Here is a 22,157-nt window from a genome sequence, read left to right on the forward strand (position 1 = left end):
TATGTCAAGTAATTGATGCCAGGTCATACTTAAGCTCGTACAGGCAGTTGCATCCCTGATCCTCGAGATGCTTCCGCTATCGGGGCGCTGCATTTAGTCGTATCTTTACAAGAATGGCAGTAAGGGAAAAGTATGCCTGACCCTCCTGAAGACTTTGGCCAACTAGATTTATCACTCAGAACTTTATTAAAATTAGAAAGAAACTTCGTGAACTTTTAACTAGTTTCATTTTTAAGAAAAAACTAACGAAAATTTGGGGCGTTGATGTATTGTGCTTAATTTTTCTTTACTTTATAAAGTTCGGGGCCAGCTAAATGTAAATCGAGTAATTCCACCGTCCAGCACGCTTTTCCATTGCAAAATCTAAAAAGCCAAAAATTCTCAATAAGTGAGGTATCATACCAACATCTTGATCTTATAACATTTCTTCAGTGAAACAAATGCTCTAAGCTCCTCGACGGTATGATGCACAAGAAGGGGCTGTAGCTGTAATCATAGAAAAGGATCATATGTAGGGATTTAACACATTGTACTTCCTTATTCAACTTAATCTTATCCATCCTTACATTGCAGTAATCAGTTTCCTACACTAATCACAGGTCTCATTCTAATGAAAACTAAAACAAATCAAAAAAGACTAAGAATAAGAACGAATAAAAATGTTTAAAGACCTGAAGAGATCAGAACATTCGAAAAACACAATACACAGATTTAGCATGTTGCACTGAACTTAACTAACCTGTAGTTACTGTTCCCTTATGCTCGTAAGCACCCATGGACACTTACTATCTATTGTTTAATGGAAAAAATCGCGGTACAACCATAAAGATAAGTTAATTGCACACATGAAGCTGCGGGAAACGAAGTGCAGCATGCTGAAGTTCAGAAAGGAACTTCCGTAAAAGCCAACGAGTGCTGAAGCAGAGCAGAAAAGGGACTTCTCTGCCTAGGATTAGCTGCTTTCAGATTGAATGTGCATCAACGGGTCATATTAATAGACCAACCAAGAATTCATGTGTAAATATTATATGATATTATCAAAGCCCAGGTAGTATACATGGGATAGTAGGGTCGACTCCTTTCGGAGGAAATATCATGCTTACACATTAAATGCAACCAAGACAAATTTAACAGGAAAATTACATGTTTCCAACTCCTAACAACAAGAAGAAAAGACTGATGCTGTTAATGAAATGCTAGCTGTTTATTTACAGAGAGTTTTCTGCAATCCCTGGCCAAAAATATCGAGAAACCAAAGGCAATAAAAATCGGATCAAATTCCATATAAGCAGGGAAATGGCTTACCTGCCGCCATTCCCTGTTTGCATAACCAACATTCCACCATATGCGGAAGATTATTTCAACCCTCGAACTGCTCCCGGTCCAACTTGTACCACCTCTATCAAGAAAACTCTTAGGTCAATCCATGCGATACGGATAACGATGTTCATGTTCGCCGTGATCTGATTTGCCAGGTGGCTGAACGCCGACCTATATCAGATATTGCTTTAAGGGTCTCCCATTAAAGCTGTAGCGATAACACTGCCATAAATATGAAGCTATACTCTTAGAGAACAGGTCAAGTGTGCTTAGAGAACGAATACGAATATCGTGCACGCGTAGATAGGTCCGTGGTTTATTAAAAAGCTTTGATTACCTGTTATCTGGTCGATATACGTCAGCAGCCGATTCTCCATTTGGGAAAACGGCTTAAAAAAAACGACCACTTCGCTGAGCCGGGTTTCTTTCTCGACTCGCATCTTCTCCCTGTCTTGAAAATTTCTATATCACATTTACAGGGGCAGAGAGCAGCAACTCTTAGTAAGAGAGGCGGGAAGAGTAACAGATTATCTGAAAAAGTCATTAGGCTTTCTGTAATGCGAAATTCTTAAACAATTAGCGATTCTTCTCAGATCTACAGGAATACATGCCCTGGCATTAATGCTGCACTGCTATGTGCGCCTCGTGTGGATGCAATGTGACCGCACAATGACATACAGCAATAAATCACAATTTAATGCATTTTAGTAGATATAAGCGATTTAGTTAAAACATGTGCTTACTAAATAGCAAGGAATTAAGTGTCTCGCAATGGATCGCTGCTGAAAATTTGTCGCGCGATACGCGCAGTGCGTTGCCATGCCTATGCCAAATGCTGTTTCGTCTTTTAAAAAAAAACCCATCTATCAAAGCATAATGGCATTGAAATATTTATTATTTTTGGTACTAGTACTTTATTTGCTTATTATATATATATTATCAAATCTTGAACTTTATAACTACTTTGCTATTTAAAGAAAATAGGTTTTGAGCGTTCATCGGAACAAGGATTATCGCTACATACGCTTGTCGGCATTAGTTGATTCACGGCCGATGCCACCAGGGGACTTAAATATGCAAGGGGGGCATGGGACACCCTCAACAATATCCTCTTCAATCAATTCAATTTAAGTTCAGTCATATGAGGTCGACGATTTCATTAAAATTAATTGACTTTACTAGCTACTACAGTACGCAAGTCTCTAATGCCATTGAATTTAACAAAATTGCTACTAAGACCACGTTCGGAATCGTCGAAATACACCGTCTTAGACGGAAATTTCTATCAGACTTCATTAAAATCCTTTGTTGACAACAGTTTGTTGGTATGATATCAGAAGTATAAGATATTTCAACGGCATTGAGTGTTGGGATTTTTCATAATTTGCATTTCTCACAATCAAAAAAAAAAGTACAAAAAAAAAAAGAAATTCTTCTCTCCAATCCCTTTATGAGTCTATGTGACCAAGTACGAAACTCGAACAATCTCAATCCATTCATTCCAAACAGAAATTCCGCAACACCAAGTACTTGAATTAACGGAATTACAAATCAGTGAATCATCTAGATTTGAACTTAAAGCCTTTTTTGGGACGTGAGAATAAGAGCGTTTATGTTTTGCATTTATCCCTTTAAAAAGTTTACTTTACAAATAATCTTATAAAAATTATAAATGCAGAAATGACCCTATATTGTGCACATAGGCATCATGCAAAATATTTTAAGTGAACACGGTGATTCATGCACTGTGTTTAGAATAGTGTATGGAGAAGAAGAGACATTGATTCAAATTTTAGAAGTACATTATATATTTAACTAAACGCGATAAACAAATCATGGCGTTCTAAACCCGGCGAGTGAATCACCGTGTTCACTAAAAATATTTTGCATGGCGCCTACAAGCACACTATAGTGTCATTTCTGCATTCATAATTTTGATAGAATTATCTGCAAAAAGAATATTTTTGAGGGGGCTAAATGCAAAATAAGCTCCAGAATGAATTAATTTTCCTCCTTGAAAGACCTTGACATCTATAACTTGGTAGGAAAACATATTTTACCTACGAAATGACTTATCTTACTCCGAAAAGGCCGAGTTTGGATGAATGAATATCTTGTTTGGTATATCTCCATGATCTATTTAGCAGAGGCGGAGTGCGATCAAACGTCTAAAATTAGATACTATATTCAGCCTTCAAGTCATTTTTTCGAATAAGATAAATCACGTCGTAGTAAGTGAAATATGCTATTCTATTAAATCTTGATGATATCAAGACCTTTCAATGGGCAAAAATCAAACTCGTTTCTAGAAAATCCTTATAGCGAATGAGTTATCCGCAGACTTTCAAACAGTGCCAAAATGATTTGAAAGTTGAGTATGGTATATCATTCTATACATTTGACCGCGCTCCTGGTTTCCAATTACATTAGAAAATCCTCGTACCGAATAGGATACCACAGGATGACTTATTCCGACATCCAAACAATTACAATGAAAATTCCTCGTAGTGAATAGGATACCACAAGATGACTTATTCCGACATCCAAACAATTACAATGAAAAATGCTCATAGTGAATAGGATACCACAAGATGACTTATTCCGACATCCAAACAATTACAATAAAAAATGCTCGTAGTGAATAGGATACCACAGGACTACTTATTCCGACATCCAAACAATTACAATTACGGTAAAAAAAAATTCTTATATCAAATACGATATTACCGAATGACTTATTCCGACATCCAAACAGGATCCAAACAGGGTCTCAATCAATTTGTTTATGTTTTGTGACTTGAAAATTTAGAACAATATGAACTAGAATTGGGGGAAAGGGGGGAGAAGAGAGGGGGGGGGATCTCACCGAAGTCCTGCTCGCGGAGGCGGGGCTCCTCGCGGATGCCGGCGATGCGCAGGGGCTCGAAGGAGCGGCCGATGCCGCAGAGCGTCTCGAGCGTGCGGCGGTAGGGGGAGACGTAGAAGTAGACCCTCCAATCGTCGCCGGCGCCGCCGCTCTCGACGAGGCGGCGGATGCGGCGGCCGCACTCGTCGGCGTCGCGCCAGCCCTGGGCCGTGAGCCCGATGCGCGGGTCCGGGACGCGCGCGTACGCCGCCTCGTCGACGTTCCCCTCGCTCTGCCCGTGCCGCACCAGCACGATCCGCCGCGGCCTCGGCGGCGCCGGCGCCATCGCCGCCGCCGCCGCCGAGAGCGCCGCCGCCGATCGCTCCAGCAGCTGCAACTCCGCGGCGACGGCGGCGGCGGAGAGCGGGGGTCGGCGGCGGCGGAGGCCGAGGGTGTCTTCGCAGCAGCGGAGGCGGAGGCGAGAGGAGGAGGGGAGAGGAGGAGACGAGGCTAAGGAAACCATGAATGTAATTATGCAATGTAATGGGAATTTTCTATTGCGAAGAAGAAACTACTGCGCAGTGTGTGGGGATTTTAAATTGGAAAATTGGGGAAAAGAGAGAGGGGGGGGGGGGTTGGCGAATGGTGAGTACGTGTGCGATTGCGCGGGCGCGTGTGGTTGTGTGGTTGCGGGGTTGTGGGAGTGGAGATCCTATCGACACCTGGAATAGCTGACAAACATCGCCACGTTGCGAGCTACGTTCTACTGCAGGTGTGAATCTTACTTTTCTAAATGTAAGAATTGACACAAAAAAAAAAAAAAAAAAAAAAAAAACCTTACTGTTGCTAGAGTAAGTGGCAAAAAATTTAATGGTCGGTATTCGAGCTCCCAAGTTTGAATTCTAATTCATTCACATTTCTAACTATGTTTATTTTTAAATAAAATAAATGTAGTGAATAACGTGCTACCTACCTCTCAAAATAAAGAATTGAGCAAAAAAAAAAAATTTAACTAGATTTTTTAGTAAAAACAATTTTAATATGATAAGTTAAAAAAAAAAAAAAAAAAGTTAATTCCGTACCGATCCTGTCAAATATAGTAAATTACAAATATATTTATGCAAAGTTCAATTTTCATATATTGTTTCTACAAAAGTCCTAATATTTTCAAATATGTTCTTCTGGTTTGCAACTGTTAAAGTACTGTTATTTTACAACTGAAATGGTCTTTTTGTCATCACAAATATGTCCATCGAAAAGTTTCAACTGTTAATTAAAGAGAGATAAAAATGTCAATTCAGCTCATTAACTAATTAGGGTTAAGTATTTTACCTATGATTGGTTAACTAATTTTTAATAACGGATTTTAACAGTAGAGATATATTTGAAAACGTAAGGACTTTTGCAAAGATAATATATAAAAGTTGAAATTCATAAAAGTATATTTATAATTTACTAGATTAGTATGAATCTAAATGAAATTAATCCTAAAAAAAATATAAATCAATATAAGCATACAGATGTAAACCTTATATCCAACTTGTACGGCTAGTGTTGCTCAGAGTACAAAGTAAATTACTCTTTCAGTCCTAAAACTATAAGGAGAATGACATTTTAGTCTTTAAATTTTAAATTTGACTAAATTACAGAAATTTTCGTGTAAATATTTATTTTTTTTCTCTTTTCTAACTTTTTAAAAAATTTGTATTTTATTTTTTCAAAATTTTAAGTTGTTGCATTTAGTCCCACTCCGTCAGAATTTAATTCACTATTTCGTTCATGTCTTATAATTTATACCAAAAATATTCTTCAAAATGATTAAAAAAAATATATTAAAAAATTATTTTTTTCTCTTATAGAAGAAATAAGAAAAATGAAATCACATGGTACTAGCTTGATACACTTTAAACTATAGGATATTAAAGTGAGAAACTGTAAAACCACAAAGGGTATTTGAAGTTTATCCTAAAATCTATAACGGGGGAGGGAGAGAAAAAAAAAAAGGGGCTAAATTGCAGAAAATCCTACTATCAAAACTCGATTTTTCACTTTCTTCTCCTATCATTTAAAAACCTACACTTTACCTCCTTGTAAAATGAAAAATGTCCACTGGGATACAGTGTGAACTGTAGTGACAAAATAATCATTTTGCCCCTCATCATTTTGCCCCTCACCATATTCACAGGAGAGAAGGCTGAGGATATTTTTGGTATAAAAAATATATAGTAATATTTTATAAACGGAATCCTAACGAATTACTAACGGCATGGGCAAATTGAATATTTTTTATTTTGTAAGGAGATAAAGTGTAGATTTTTAAATGACAGGAAGGAAGAGTGAAAAATCGAATTTTGATGTGGGGTTTTATGTAATTTAGCAAAAAAAAAAAACAAAAGCTGGTGTCCACGTGTCGCCGGCTCACTGCAGCACCACCGAAAACGACGAGATGTCCGGCTGCTTTTTCGCTTTCCTTCCTGAGCCAGCTGGTGCACGGCCATGGCCTCCTCCTTCTCCTCCTCCTCCCCACTCCTCTTTCATTTCGCCCCGGTCCGGTTCGCCGCCGCTCCGGTCCACCTCCCGGTCCGGTTCACCCCCCCGAACCGCTCCTCCTCCGCCACCGCCGGCGCCGCCGCTCGCCGGAACCGTATCCGGCCGGTGTCCTCCTCCTCCTCCGCCGCCGCCAGCGCCTTCGCTACTCCGCTCATCTCCCCCCACGACCAATGGGGCACGTGGGCCGCCGCCTTCGCCGCCGCCGCCTTCGGGATATGGTCCTCCTTTTCCCCTCTCTCCCAAATTTGTCAGAAAATATTTAGAATGCATTAATTATATTGCTGACGTGGCATTCACAATCACTGAAATTGTCCCCTTTGAATGAGATATACGATTGACTTATTACTGATGTGGTGCAAGTATGATATCGTAGACTTTCTCAATTTGTGGAGCAGGTCTTATTGCAGTCAAACTACATCGTCTATAATTAGGCGCTCACTAAGCAAGTATGGAGAATTTGAATTCACATATTGTTCTTAAAAAAAGGGTCTATGTGGATCGTAAGCACTAACCAACTATTACAAAAATATGTGCTAATAAAAACGGTGCATCCATCGCACTTAAGGGCTCAACTACAATGTTCGCAAATTTCGACCTGATTCAACACACGTGACCTTTTAAGTCTATTATTGAGCCTGTTGCCATTAGGTGTTTTGTAGATCGAAACCTCACTCAACTTATTAGTCTTTTGGGTGTGTTATTATGGATAGAAAATTGAACATATTTTAGCCAATATAGATAGCTAACAACCTACAGTGAAATTTATCATGTTTGAATGTTTTCTTAGGATTTTCTAAGCTTCTTAATTGAGCAGCACTTATGAATGAGCACTTTTTTGTCATTCAGAAAAATGATTTAAAATTAGCTCTTGGCTCTGTTAATAACACCATCCTTCTTTTCTGGGGTTTCTGAGTAGGTCGGAGAGGACCAAGCTGGGGAGCACATTGAGTGGCGCGCTGGTGAGCACGCTGGTGGGCCTGGCAGCCAGCAGTGCTGGGATCATCCCCGCCGACGCTCCAGCATACGGAGTGGTGTTGGAGTATTTGCTGCCGTTGGCCGTACCGTTGCTCCTCTTCAATGCCGACCTTCGCCGGGTGGTCCGGTCCACCGGAGCCATGCTCTTGGCCTTTCTGATCGGATCGGGTAAAACTTTCGATAGGGTACTATGCATGGATGGTCGCAAACACTAGTGTCTATTTGGTTCTACTTCTGCTTTTAGCTGTTGTACTAGTTACATCCTGTAGAGTAATTTAAAATCGCAAAAGCTTAGAGCTTCTACTTTGGTGAATGGTAGAAGACTAAAAGCATCATTTTTATACTATATAAAAGATTCAAAAATTTTACAAGCGCTTTTAATCTTTCCTTTATTTACACTATAAAATTGCGGTTGCAACCGCCACGGGAGAAGATTGTTGGCTTTTTATTATTGACTAAAATTGGTCTAACTTTCTGCCCCATCATAACAGGCCTAGGAGAGTAAGGCTTTGTTTGGGATTGCGGGGAGATTGCGTTATGTGTGGTGAGAAAGTACGATGGAAAAATACCCTGCTTCTTTTCGTACGTAATATTGCGTTCCGCTTCCGCATATCGCGATGAGTTGGTTATGATATATTTTCTACAATCCCACCATAGAACGCAAAAGCATATTCGTATATACTTTTATCCCAACTTCATTTTATCTAATTATGTTAGATGGGTCACAAAACCAAACTAAGTCTAATAAGTTGGAGTTAGGTGAGCTAATAAGTTGAACGGGGCTGCAATCCATAATAGATATAACTGCAATAGGCCCAATAATAGACCTAACGTTTAGGTGGATTAAGTCCGGTCGAAACCATGGCTGTAGTTGAGCCCTTACGTTCGACGGATGCGCCCTTCCTATTAGCATGTATTTTGGGGACGGTTGATTAGTGCTTACGATCCATAAACATGTGGCTATATGCTTCTCCAATGACGATTGCAACCGCAATTTTAAAGCATAGAGGAAGGAATAATCGTAAGCACTTTTAGACTTTTTGGATATTTTAGAGTATAAAAATGGTACTTTTAGCCACCGCATTACCAAACTAAATCTCAATGCTAGTAGCAATACGAATAAATATTATGTCAATAGAGTAAGTTCTTCTTTCAGTTGTGCCCTTAAAACGAAGCTAGGGCCGCGATGCGAATGCTTGTGAGTGAATTAAGTCACATACTAGCTGGTCTGAAGCAAGTCATTTTGCAGGATCGACCCCTAACCTCGGAAGCCATTCACGGTACTTTGTGAAACAACACTATACTTACAGCAAGGCCAAACAACAAATAAATAAAGAAAAAAAGGATGAAATAGAATAGTTAATCTTAAGTGGTTTACGAGAAAACACGCAGAACAAATTAATAAAGATTACAGAGGCTGTAACTGGGCTCTATTCCATTAGCTTTTCATTGAGCATGTGAGTTTTCAATGATTTAGTAGGAACTCTTTGAGATGGCAATTGATTACTTATTTTCCGCATTTTATGTTAGTTTTCAATGATTTCCCTTCGTTTCAAGCATTTTATGTTGATCACAAATTTTTGGAGTTCTATTTCATCAATGTCTGAAATTTGATCCTTCATATGACAGTTGCAACGATAATCGGCACGGTCGTCGCGTATTTATTGATACCGATGAGATCGCTAGGACAAGACAGTTGGAAGATTGCAGCAGCACTCATGAGTAGTTACATCGGAGGAAGTAAGATCAAAACTTTTCTGTTATTATTGTCGGATTGTTGGCGCTAACCATTAATTCCAAAAGCTCGAGCTGTTAGAAATACGCAACCAATTCACTTATACATACTTGAATATTGAAGATTGAATTGATTACCTGTAAAATAAAAGATCAAACATCAAAAAATTTGGTTCTATTCACATCATTCTTTCCAGAAAATCTGTACAAGGCATTCCTACTTTCAGACAAATTAACTGAAACTGACTTCAGACTCTTGTTGCTGACCGGAATTTACTGAAATTTTAGATCTGAAATTTGTTGATTTTGGTTAGAACATTTATCTGAGCGAGTACGATTGTATTCAGTCACTTGCGATGCTGTAAATATGCCACATTTTGGTGATCTCAAATCGACTAATTCGGTTGCATCCTCTTTCTTTTTTTTATTCTAGCCGTCAATTTCGTTGCCGTCTCAGAAGCTCTTGGCGTTTCTCCATCAGTTTTAGCGGCAGGGGTGGCTGTCGACAACGTCATCTGCGCAGTATATTTCACATTACTTTTTGCTTTAGCATCTAAAGTACCACCAGAAGCTACAACTTTGCTCAATTTCCGTCGTGTTTCAACAGTTAGGATCAAAAATGATTCTGTCGCATTACTTCGTATCGCAGAAGTCGTGAACTTGTAATTTGATAGATGCTATGAACACTTGAGCAGGTGTTCAACTGGATTCTGAATCTAAGAGAGAAAACAAGTTACCTGTACTAGAAAGCGCTACGGCGATCGCTGTATCCTTCGCAATCTGCAAAGTAGCTGCATATATAACTAATAAGTTGGGCACTCAGGGAGGGATTCTCCCCTGCGTTACGGCTATTGTGGTCGCCATGGCGATCTTGTTTCCTTCACAGATCGGAGCCCTCGCCCCTGCCGGTGAGGCCATGGCTTTGATTCTTATGCAGGTAAAGATTCCTCTCGTCACCGACTTATTCTCTGCGCATGTCCATGCACGCGCACATACACAATCAAGTGAAAGGCGCACGTATGCAGACGCTGCACACTCGTACTGCACGAGTACATATACACACAATCGAGCATACATGCGCAAACACTGATGCGCACACACTATGAACTGCAAAAGTGGAAAGCATAATGTCTACATCGGAATCGCGAAGTGATTTTAGTTAACTTATATTTGCTCATGTGTAACGTAACAGGTGTTCTTCGCGGTGGTGGGAGCAAACGGTAGCATTTCAAACGCGCTCACGACGGCGCCGAGCATCTTCTTATTCGCGTCGGTGCAAGTGCTGGTCCATCTTATAGTGATCCTAGGAGTCGGACGGCTCCTTCGGTTCGATCTCAAGTTACTTCTCATAGCTTCAAATGCCAACATCGGCGGCCCGACGACAGCTTGTGCAATGGCGACCGCGAAAGGCTGGAGTTCCATGATCATTCCCGGTATCCTCGCAGGCATCTTCGGAATCGCCATCGCGACGTTTCTGGGAATAGGCTTTGGATTGTTCGTTCTGAGACATATTTAATGGTTTGCGAGTTTGGTTGCAAATAGAAATTTTGTGCATTCCTATTGATATATCATCTTGCAATGTAATGCCATAGCTTATTTGTGCATAAAACTTACACTGCCTAATCAGTATTCGAGATACCTACCAACTGCGCTATAGGATAATCTTCAAACGAACATGTAATGTTGATGTCTAACTTGCGTAAAAGTATAAGATTTTGTTTTTCTTTTTCGCTTTGTTTCAACTTGAAATTACTATATTACCCTTGAATTGCTATGTCATCATCTATGCTACAGTAGTTGGTTGGTATGGGAGGGTCCTGATCAAGAGGTCGGAGGTTCGATCCTCTGCTCGCGCTTTCAGAAAAAGAGTGATTTAATTTAAACTCCAGTGTATTGGAAAAATAAAATGGCTTAATTATATTCTACTACACTGTACACTGTATTTTAAGTTTATTTTTATTTTTCTACCTTATACTATTTTCTTTTCCCATAGATATCACTAAATTATATTTTCTCTCCAATTTCTACAATACTTTTAATAAATCTCTTATCTTAGACAAAATCTAATTTTTTATTAAAAAAACACCGGTTAAATGGTTAAAAAAAAATAAAATAATTCTCTGCAATAGGCTCATTAAAAGTTTCTATTAAACTATTTTTAATTATTTTTTATGTCAAAATGAGTTGAATATATACCCTACTACTTTTAACCAGCATTTCTAATAACTTTTATGTAAAATTACATGCTTATTGCTTATAGTCTAAAAATCCAAAAAAAAANTTAGAGGGATCGATCATGGATCTACCAAATGCTGCCTGACGTATAGGAAGGCTCTAGAGCAGTACTATATTATGAAATGGACTAATAGCCAATTAGTGACACCTGTTAGGGGGATCGTTCATGGATCTACCAACTCGTAAAGACTCCGACGCAACTTCTTGGAACGCTCCAAGAGATTAACACCAAGCAAGCGAATAAATGAATAAATGAAATGCACCACTCCCAGCTTCGGAAGCAACTCGACGACTCAAATCTCAAGGGACACACGATATGTTTCTTTTTCCCATTGATATTTTGCTTCTTTGTTCACATACAACTTAAAAATAAATAAATCCATAAATAATAAGCTTGTAAACTAAGCCATCGACGACAAAAATAATTTCACTCTTTAAATCCGAGGGTGTTTTAATCTTAACTAGCTGAAAGAAGAACAGAAAAGACAAAAAAAAAAAAAAAAAAAAAAAAAAAAAAAAAAGAAGAAGAAGAGAGAGAGAGAGAGAGAGAGAGAGAGAGAGAGAGAGAGCTCAAACTTGCTATGAGAGAAAAATAAATAATGTTCAATTATCCTTTTTACAAGGTTTTACATCTCAGCTCCTCTCAAACACAACTCTTCCAGGTAATGCCCAAAGCCAACAACATTAGCAATCCAAACAAAAAAAATACTCCCCCCCCCTCATAAATATCATCTTAAGAACAAAATTAATACAAAAACAAGAAAATTAAGCACCATCACCAACATGAGAGAAAATTGATTCTGCTCCTGGGAATGGTTTGTCGAAGGAAGCCCCGAAAAGAGCATCGCAGCGTTCGATTCGCTGTATCTCGTTCGTGCTTATCCGTCGTAACCCTGTTAGTCCCACATAGAAAGATTATTGAGAAAATAAATGAACATATGTCGAACCAGCTCGCCGGTATTAATAACTTTGAGCTTCAGCATTTCTCAAATTACATTTGTACTCACTCTGTTCAAGTCATTAATACTTGGTTTGATTAGTACTAAAATCACTACTCACGCAAATCACAGAGCTGATGAATCTCGGAATTCGTGCTTCGTTCCGATTTGTGCTTGTTCGATGAGATTCTGCTCCTCTGGTGTTTCTTCTTCATCTTCGGATTCTTCATAATCGGAATCTTCTGGGGACCCTACGATACTATTTGGCGGCTTGTCGCCGGCATTAATGAGATTTTTGAACCACGTACCAGCGAAAAGTGGGTCCGTGCTATTTGAATTGCTAGGGTTCTCTTCTGTCACTGGTGTAGTGTTTGAGGATGAACCAGTGAAGAATCTGTAGGCCACCTTGCCGGCATTTAGAATTTCTTCTTTGGCTTGTCTAAACTGCACTCAAAATAGAGAAAAAAGAAAAGGATTTCCATGAATTGCTAGCTCAAATAAATTGAAGCAGCAATTTTCGATTACATGATGCATGAAGCACAATGTGTGATAAATTTGTTCCTTGGATGCCTAAAAATGGATCAATTTTCTGAAAATTTTGAGCTGGAAGTATGTAAGACCAATATTTATGAGTAAAAAATTAAAAAAAAAGTGCCTTCTCTATCAGCTTAAGCTTTTGGAACACCTACATTTTTTTTTTTTCTAGTATTAGAACAGCGGGTCCTGAGTTCAGACCAAGCTAGATAATTCCAATAAACAGTTAGTTACATGAGAAAAACCCAAGCGCGTAGTTCAAACTCGAAAGTCCCGGCCTCTTAAAAGACTCAAAACTCAAAAATGAGAGGGCGGATGCTTAGTATTAACATAGTAAGATATATATATATATATATATATATATATCAACAGCATTTGATGAAATTTGTTGTATCATGTAGCAACTGATGCATAATTGGCACCAAGGTCGGTGTCATGAGCATACAGTGGGACATGAGTATCTGTTACTGAATTTTTTTTCCAAGAGCCTATGTTATTGACGAGTCAATCTCCATCACACAATCAATTATATCTATGTGAAAATTCCAGTTCACAAACTACGTAGGATAGACGCTAATTATGATACAGCAGAAAACAAAAAAAGGGAAGGGTGAGCCAAAATAATTCAGAAATCAAAGAAGCTGAATTTCAAACCAACCTTTGTCGCTGTAGTTTCCGCCACCTCCATTGCCGCATCACCAGCATTGGCAAACCGATTAACCCAACCTGTGATGTCGCAACACCTGACGTTATAAACAGTAAAACAATTTCCCAGCAGCATAGAGTACACTTTTATCTAACTAACAAATATAAGAGAACAGCGAAAATACCAAACGGGAATAGAAATGAATAACCTTTCACAGTTACCCTATAGGCTTGGTAATAAGTGCTCATCTAATCACAAACTCTGCGACTTCAAAAGCATACTCTAATAGTACAAGATAGGTGGCAGCAAATAACTTTTCTAATAGGAACTTCAACAATGGTAAACTGATCAAGACAGGAGAATATATACAGGGCATGTAGTGAAAACAACGTGCTAAATTCTAACCAACATCGCCTAAACACGCAAACAAAATCCCGCTAATCACCTTAAAACCCTGCGAAACACTACTCTTAATGCGCTAAAAACCAAGTTTACTCCCAAAGCAACACGACAAAACCACTTTGTGTCTAGTTACGTCATATCATTAACAGGGCTTTATCCAGGTTTTTAACCAAGAGAAGTAATTTAAGGTCAAAAAAGGCATTATAAGCACTACCCAATCTCGGCTCACCACATAAGAGCGAAGTAAGACGCACAAAATTCTCGTTAATTAACCTAAAAAAACCTTCCTATACACCAACCTTAACCTTTTTACATACTAAAAACCAACTTTACTTAAGTCTAGTTATATCATATCTAAATTATCCCGGTGTCTATCCCTTAAAGTAGTTTAAAGTGAACACATGTCACTTTAAACTCTAATCAACCTTGGCTAGATGTATGGATCAAGAAAAACACGCAAAAATTCCCGTTTATTTCAGCTTCAAACCCTGTATAACACTACCCTTTAAAACAATCACCAACTCCTTTTACTCTATAAACAAACGACAATACCCATCTCGGGTTCTAGTTACGTCACATGTTTAAGACAATGAAATAGCACTTTAAACGTCTAGTTACGTCATGTGAACACAACGATTCCAAAAGGTCACAGAAGATTTCGTCTAAACCAGTTGGAAAGGCCATCACCCCTACTCTGACGTACGTAAAACGGGAGGTATCTGGGACGATGCCATCGTCAAAACACGTGGTCATACCAGAAAAAAATCGGAAGTTTACACTGCCGGATAGAGCCATCGTGATTATTGAGCGATCCGGGTTTGGTGAACGGGTTTTACAAATTTGACTCAATAGTCATCATCTCAGGCATTAGGAATGTATGGGTTAATAATAGGGACGAGGTACACTGCACCCTGATAACCCCACAGTGTACCTTTAGAACTACACACAAGAACGTTTAAACAGAGAGTAAATAAATGAGATAATAGTACGACTAAAGATGACGATTAGTAATCCAATATACCTTTCTTGAGCGACACGGAAAAAGAAAACCTCTATGCATCATTTACTATTACAACTCTTCTTTTAGCCAACCGTACGTTCAACCAATAGTCCCAACTGGTAACTACCCTTTCGATTAGTATGACGTTGAACATTGTTAAACGATCTTTGTTCAATACTTTACTTGAAGAGATACAGAGGTACCTTCACTAACATTACTAACGTAAATCTCCGAGATTTTCAACCATTCTCTTCACAATTGTTTAAATTGTTCAGAAGACACCCTCCTTCAACTAAGACAACAAGCATCTAAAGTGTCACCATATACCGGTATACCCTTTTGTGATTTTTTGGTATCTCTCAGTACTTTGTAGAGTTAAGAGTTGATTCCGTTTTGTTGACTTCTGTGAGTACGTCTGTTTCCATATATGTCGTAACCATTTTTCCGACTTATGAACACGATACCGGTGTTAATTTCTGGAAAGTATAGTCACAAAACATAAACGGAAACATAACAAAATTGAATAAAAAGTAGAACAGTACGACACATCGAATAAGTTGACATATTAGAACTGATGACGACAACTTTTAAGTAGATTTTGACAAATTTAGACATATGAAAGTTGACAATTAAAGATAATAGATGCAAGAGTTCGCCACAGGAATAACTTAACAAGTACGTAATACTTCAAAAAATGAAATGGTACGTCATTATAAGGTTCAAAATTAATGAAAATCATGTATAGAGCAATTAGACATAACCGTCCAGATGCCTCTACTTCTTACCAGGAAACCTATGACGCTGATACCATCACCTCAAAAGTCAACAGGTGACTCTCTCTTAGGATACATATGGAAAGCACTCAGGTAGCATGAACCGTTGTGTTCGACAAGGTAAAAGTGCCATTTAGTTTATAACTCTCTTGAATCGTCTCTTACCGGACCCTTGAGCATGCTGGAAGATAGATCTTTGACGTTAGTAAAGACACTACGAAAGACGCTCTCCGAACTACACGGATTCGAAGGTCCATTACGTATAAGAGGAAAGCAAAAACATTTCATTAAAAACGAACTTCTATTACGAAATTCACGGAAAAAAAAATGACAAATAAACAGATTACCCGGGAATTGATTAAACTTAAAAGAAATCGATTATTTATACAAAGGGATAGAAAGAAACACTGTTGACGAAATGTTCCAGACCTGATACCTACCTCGTCTTCGAAGGAAACTGGATAAAATACGGTAACAATAACAAAAAAAGAAAACTTTCTAAATACATTACGTCATTAGATTTCAAGTTTGTCATTACTGTTTCGACCTCCGAAATTCATCCTGCTTCTGGTTTCTATAGATCCCGCCATAATCCTCACCCACTTTTCTACATAAAAGCGTTTATAGCTAACGGTTCTTTACATCGTAAAAGTTATGAAAGCCAGCTCATCGGTTTTTGTCACCCTCATGTTTCCCCTCACATCCTATCTATTAAATTCCGACCTATATACTTTACTTACCCACGTTACTCACGAATAGCACATCTGTTTTATGTTAATATTTAACTTTTAGCTAGATGCCTTGACGCAGTCTACTAAACCCTTCTTNTTGAAGACGCGGTTGATCTGAAGAATGGTGTTGTTCGTCTTCTCCGATTCGCTGTTGGTGACATCGTATACGTTCACCACCACCTCCTTCATCCTCCTCCTCCTCCTCCTCCCCCCACCCCCCCCTCTCTCTCTCTCTCTCTACCGCTACTACTCAATGATTCGTCTCTCTCTCCCTCTCTAGGTCTGAGGGTTTCCTCTCCGAGGACGAAGAAGAAGAAGAGGGGCTCTCTCTCGCTGTGTGTGTGTGTGTCGAAGAAACCCCAAAACTACGATACCGTTACGGCGTTACCACGGGGAGTTCCGTTCCGTTCCGTTCCGTTATGTTCCATTGGTGGACTTTTTTCTAAAATAACCTTTACAAAAATTTTAATTCGCCAAATAACCCTTTCAAAATGTTATTTGGCTAGACAAAAAATTAAAAAGCTGTGAATTATTTCTCATTTTAAGATTATTATCGTTGCACATTGTATTTGATTTGTTGGAATTTTTATATAGCTGTTAAAATTTCACACCGAAAATAAAAAGTACTGGTGAATTGTTTATCGTTTTTTTTAAAAGAAATGACGGTAAATAATTTACCGTCTTTCAAATTTTATTAAATTCAAGCCTTTTAAAATAATTAATTACAAAAAAAAAGTAATTGAAAGGATAAGTTTAAATGAATTTTCTAGGACCTTATTGGAAACATTTTAATTTCTTTCTCTCAAGAAAGCTCCAAACTAGGGTTCAGCTTAAAATTTTGTTTAGATTGCAGAAATAATATGTGACGCATAGCCAAAATACATTTTAAAAGAATGTTTTATGTATTTTTATAAATCATATATATAATGTATTCTACAAATCGTACTGATTAACAGGGCCAGCAATCCAGCTCGTTGTTTGCAAGTCAGCTCGCATTTAGCTCCAAATGAGCTCTAGGTCGATCACTCGTTTAATAAATAAGTCGAACACGAATTAGAGCCAACTCACTCGTGTTTAGCTCGATATTAAAAGTTTTTTCTATTCGGATTTTAGGTCAACCCAAATATAAAAAGACTTTTATTTTGTGAACTCAATTATTAAATTAAATCTCTAATTTTTTAATTCTTTTTTCAACTTTTCACCCAGTAGTAGGGTTAGACAATCTATTTTACTATTCGCGAGCCATCTTATATTCTGCTCACTAATAAACAAGTCGAATATGAACTTGATTTTTCGCTTGATATTTTAATGCGACAGTTTGTCTTGGCGCATTTAATAAACGAACAAATATGAGCCCATCATAGCCCGCTTGTGTTCGATTCATTGACAGCCCTACTGGTTAGGCTAAAATATGACATTTATAATCCCACCCAAAAAAAAAAAAAAAAGAAAAATATATTTCTATGTGCTTACACTCAATTTCTATTGGCTCAATAATATGAAAAATTCTAGAATGCAACGGGTATATTAGTGACATGGCGTAACAAACCAATCAAATTAATCCTTTTAAGAATATATGTCCCATCATGATTGTAAAAAAGTATTTTTATTGTACTTTTGTTTGAAAAGAATGAATGTGATTGGCTTGTTATTGATGACGTGGTGCAAGTGTGACAGTGTAGAATTCCTCCAATAATATTGGATACCTCTCGATACTACACGGGTCGGGCTAAAAACCCGAGTAGCAGTGGCCAAGCTGGGCCTTCTTTTGGGCTTACATTAAAGAGCCATTTCTAGGCCCAGCACACCGCTAAATTTTCGATGCTATTTTAGGTCAATAACTAATATAAAATGACCGTAGTCAGGTCGGATCAGGTCAGGTCAAGTCAGGTCAAATGTGAGAATCTCGAGCTGGCTCGGGTCATCCAAAGAAATCGAAAATCCAAACTCGCTGTAAAACTCTTATAATTGCAGCGTTTGGTTAGGAGATAGGGATAGGAATAGGCCGTTATCCCCCCCTTTATACCCAAACGTTAATTTTTTATCCGAGAATAGTAGTTCTCGGTTATCCCCACCAACACCTTCATTTTTTATACGGGAACAACCCAATTTTCATCCAAACACTATTTTTCTTATCCCCATATTCGTATCTATCCCTGTAATAGCTAGTTCTTGCTTATATCCGAACCAAACGGTACCTTAAGTATCAACTCAAACCGATCAGACGAGTCAAATTTAATCTGCACTCTTTTGGTGTGTAATTTTCTAGCACAGTGCGGCTAAACTTCAAAGTGTATTTCTTCTAAATTCATAAATATGACTAAGTGTGCACTACAACATTTATTACCTTTATCCTTAGCTCTTTACTTTTTAAAAATAATTAATTAGTGGGTGAGCACATATATATAATAAGGGTTAATTTCATACAAGTCGCTACAAATATAGTGAATTATAAATATATCCCTACAAAACTTAACATGCATATATCGTTCATATAAAAGTCCTAATATTTTTAAATATATTCCTCTGGTTTGTTACCGTTAAAGTATTGTTTATTTTATAAGTAAAATGATATTTTTGTCATCACAAATATGTCTCTCTAAAAGTCTTAACTGTTAATTAAAGAGAGGTAAAATGGTCAATTCATCTCATTAATTAATTAGAGTTAAGTATTTTACCTATGGTTAGCTTAATAACAGAGACATATTTGAAAACATCAGTGAAAGTCGAATTTTGTAGAAATATATTTGTAATTCACTATATTTGTAATGACCTGTATGAAATTAACACTAATAATAATTACTCTTTAAAGTGCCTACCTAAGCCCTTATCTTGTTTTTAATTGCAATAGTTCATGCTGTATTTGGCTACTCTTAAGTGGAGAACCATAATTGCTCTCACTACTTTATTACACTTTCCTATAGTTTACTCTTAAGGACAATGCTCATAAAGGCTTTAATTATTGTCACAACCACTTCTTTATAAAATAGTAGCCACTACATTAAGGTCCCCTTTTTGAGGAGAACACGCTAGATAATCCGCGGACAGATCATTATATTTACAGATTATATAGATATAAATAAAATTTATTCATAAATTTTTAAATAATTATTTTTTTAAAGAAAAACTTCAAAAACCTTCCCTGTGGTTTCGTAGTTTCTCACTTTGCTCCCCTATGGTTTAAAATGTATCAATTTGCCCCCTTCTGTGGTTTCTTTTTTCTCTTTTTCTTATCAATTTTATTATTTTTTTTTCTTAAATCAGTGATAAAGTTAAAATTAAAGGGTACTAAAGTGAATATTTGATAAATCTAGATGGGTATCTAAAGTTTTTTGTATATAATTTAATGAAATATTAACGAAAAAGTTACCGAAAAGATAAAAAACGAAACCACAGGGGGGCAATTTGATACATTTTAAACCACAGGGGGGCAAAGTAAGAAACTTACGAAACCACGAGCGGGTTTTTGAAGTTTTCCCTTTTTTTAATCATGCCCGCCAGCAGTGGGCAACAAGTATACAAGGTTATCTAATAAAATGCTTTTTTTTTTATTTCCTGATTCGCTTATATTGTTTTTTCAAACGATAGTATAATATATATAGTTATCCTATATATACTAACTATATAATATATAATAGATATATTATATATATATATATATATTATATAATATATATATATTATTTTTAAATAGATCGAAATATAACTTATGGTTTTAAAAACATCATAATGATCAAATATAATACAGAAAAAAAAAACACTAGGGAAATTAGTTTTAAGGATTTTTGGGAGATAGATAAATACAAAGGTGATTCAACTTTTTTTTTTTTAAAGTTTATTAAAAATTTAATATGCGGTGTCCGTATGACTAGGTATCCACATTACTCATAATCTATACCCACCAGTTTACCTAAGATTTTGGGCAAAAAAATTTAGTACAACATACCCACAAATTTATGGATAATCATAGGTACCCGCAGGTATAAATTTAGATTACTAGAGTTAAGGTTTGCTACCATGAAACCTCGTATTTATTTAATCCACCATTATAGTTTTTTTTAATCTTATCAAATACTTTGAATAGAGTATAAATTAATTATCTACCAACCCCTTTTAGTGTGCCAACATGAATGTGCTCTTCATAAGTGCGCGCTTCTATTTTTTTTGATTTTTTTTAAGTGGATTGATGAACCATTAGGGTTAGTGGGGATTGACTAGTATATCAGCCAACTTGTTATCATCATTTGGTAAAATTGCACTTGAAAACCAATTAATGTTAGTTTTTGGATCTTCAAAGAAGCACTATGGAACTATTTTTTGCATGATCCAAGAGCAATTAATGCAGCTCTTAACAATGTAATTGCGCAATAAATATGTTCCTACTACAAGAATAGTTTAATGAGATCATAATTCTATGCTTTTGATGATGGACCTTAATAATCAGAGACTCATCTCCAATGTAATGGTCTTCAAAGCACGTTATGTATAACTAAATTGACAACAGAAAATATAGAATACTTGGAATATTCTTTGTTGTTTGAAAATCTGGACTGAACCAACTGGTCAGATGCGTGTTGTATCAGGCTGAGTAGTTACAAGGCTAACTAAAAATGATTTAAACAGTGATTTGAAATAGGAAATCTGGAACCAACAGTAAACATTCTGAATAATTATGTGGGCAAATAATTGAGAGAGAGAGAGAGAGAGAGAGAGAGAGAGAGAGAGAGAGGGTAATGACATGGAATGCACCCAAAGGTGGGAATTAATTGGGAAGGTTTGATAAAATGGCTCCACAAGATTTGTCTCTTTGCCCACAAGAGATAGTGTTTGATGTTTGCTTCAAGGAATAAGAGAAAATAATCAAGGGTACAATAGCTTAAATTTTTTGAGAAAAATAATTATTTCGTATTGTTTAATAAAAAAATAAGCATAGCAAACACGCACGTGAGAGGGAGAGTGTTAAATTATTATCTGATAGCTTAAATTTTGAAAAAAAAAATGATTAATTCATATTATTTAACAAAAATATTATTTTAATTAATCAAATACTCTGTTCTCTCTCTATATATATAAACATATTAACGTTAATTGCATACAGCTCCTAGTAAGTATATCGAATAGTAAATATATCTTTATAAAGTTAAACTTTTTATTTTTATCCCTACAAAAGTCTAGTAATATTCATTTGGTTTGTTACCGTTAGAGTACTATTTATTTTTTAACGGCATATAAGTGAAATAACAATTTTGCTCTTACAAATATATCCCTCCAAAAGTCCTAATTGTTAGAATTATAAAGAAATATAGTCCAAAAAAATATTTTATCCAAGAATATAAAAAGGATAAAAAAATTAATTTAACTCATTCACTAACTAAGGTTAAATATTTTACTCATGATTAACTACAATTTTCTAAAGAATCCTAATAGTAGGGGTATATTTGAAAACAATAGGTTTTTTACAAGAATAAATATGA

The 22,157-nt window shown here is 36.8% G+C and overlaps 3 protein-coding genes across 5 annotated transcripts; 1 reads left to right on the plus strand and 2 right to left on the minus strand.

Moving 5' to 3' along the window:
• Positions 1–402: 402 nt before the first annotated feature.
• LOC109704461 lies at positions 403–4,797 on the minus strand (the record flags this gene model as incomplete). The annotated part of the gene is made up of 4 exons (XM_020225199.1): positions 4,187–4,797; positions 1,658–1,783; positions 1,306–1,397; positions 403–486 (listed from the first exon to the last, which is right to left on the minus strand). Coding segments are annotated over exons 1-4 (804 nt in total), but the record flags the coding sequence as incomplete, so codon positions are not given.
• A 1,806-nt stretch (positions 4,798–6,603) lies between these two features.
• Positions 6,604–11,154, plus strand: LOC109704460 (uncharacterized membrane protein YjcL-like). The gene is made up of 6 exons (XM_020225198.1): positions 6,604–6,933; positions 7,632–7,858; positions 9,320–9,430; positions 9,858–10,016; positions 10,120–10,361; positions 10,617–11,154. Exons 1-6 carry the CDS (start codon positions 6,662–6,664, stop codon positions 10,938–10,940), a joined length of 1,335 nt encoding a protein of 444 aa, XP_020080787.1. The 5' UTR covers positions 6,604–6,661; the 3' UTR covers positions 10,941–11,154.
• Positions 11,155–12,225: 1,071 nt separating this feature from the next.
• Positions 12,226–14,139, minus strand: LOC109704459. 3 transcript variants are annotated; one of them, XR_002214386.1, is made up of 3 exons: positions 13,790–14,139; positions 12,667–13,041; positions 12,226–12,552 (listed from the first exon to the last, which is right to left on the minus strand). XR_002214386.1 is itself a non-coding variant. In XM_020225197.1 (3 exons), exons 1-2 carry the CDS (start codon positions 13,910–13,912, stop codon positions 12,724–12,726), a joined length of 441 nt encoding a protein of 146 aa, XP_020080786.1. In that variant the 5' UTR covers positions 13,913–14,138; the 3' UTR covers positions 12,226–12,552; positions 12,719–12,723. The 3 variants fall into 3 exon arrangements, 2 of the variants coding, with proteins under 2 accessions (XP_020080786.1, XP_020080784.1); XM_020225197.1 differs by having other exon boundaries at positions 12,719–13,041; positions 13,790–14,138; XM_020225195.1 differs by having other exon boundaries at positions 12,226–13,041.
• Between the last annotated feature and the right edge of the window lie 8,018 nt (positions 14,140–22,157).

The sequence above is a fragment of the Ananas comosus genome, unplaced genomic scaffold (assembly GCF_001540865.1).
Source record: "Ananas comosus cultivar F153 unplaced genomic scaffold, ASM154086v1, whole genome shotgun sequence".
Taxonomy (NCBI): Eukaryota; Viridiplantae; Streptophyta; class Magnoliopsida; order Poales; family Bromeliaceae; genus Ananas; species Ananas comosus.

Bases quoted from the DNA above. Each gene is read 5' to 3' on its own strand.
- LOC109704460 (XM_020225198.1), top strand. From the start codon at position 6,662: ATGGCCTCCTCCTTCTCCTCCTCCTCCCCACTCCTCTTTCATTTCGCC. The intron at 9,431-9,857 runs GTAAGATCAAAA...TTTTTATTCTAG, and splicing joins GAGTAGTTACATCGGAGGAA to CCGTCAATTTCGTTGCCGTC. The intron at 10,017-10,119 runs GTCGTGTTTCAA...ACACTTGAGCAG, and splicing joins TACAACTTTGCTCAATTTCC to GTGTTCAACTGGATTCTGAA.
- LOC109704459 (XM_020225195.1), bottom strand. From the start codon at position 13,912: ATGCTGCTGGGAAATTGTTTTACTGTTTATAACGTCAGGTGTTGCGAC. The intron at 13,042-13,789 runs GTTGGTTTGAAA...TTTTGAGTGCAG, and splicing joins CGGAAACTACAGCGACAAAG to TTTAGACAAGCCAAAGAAGA.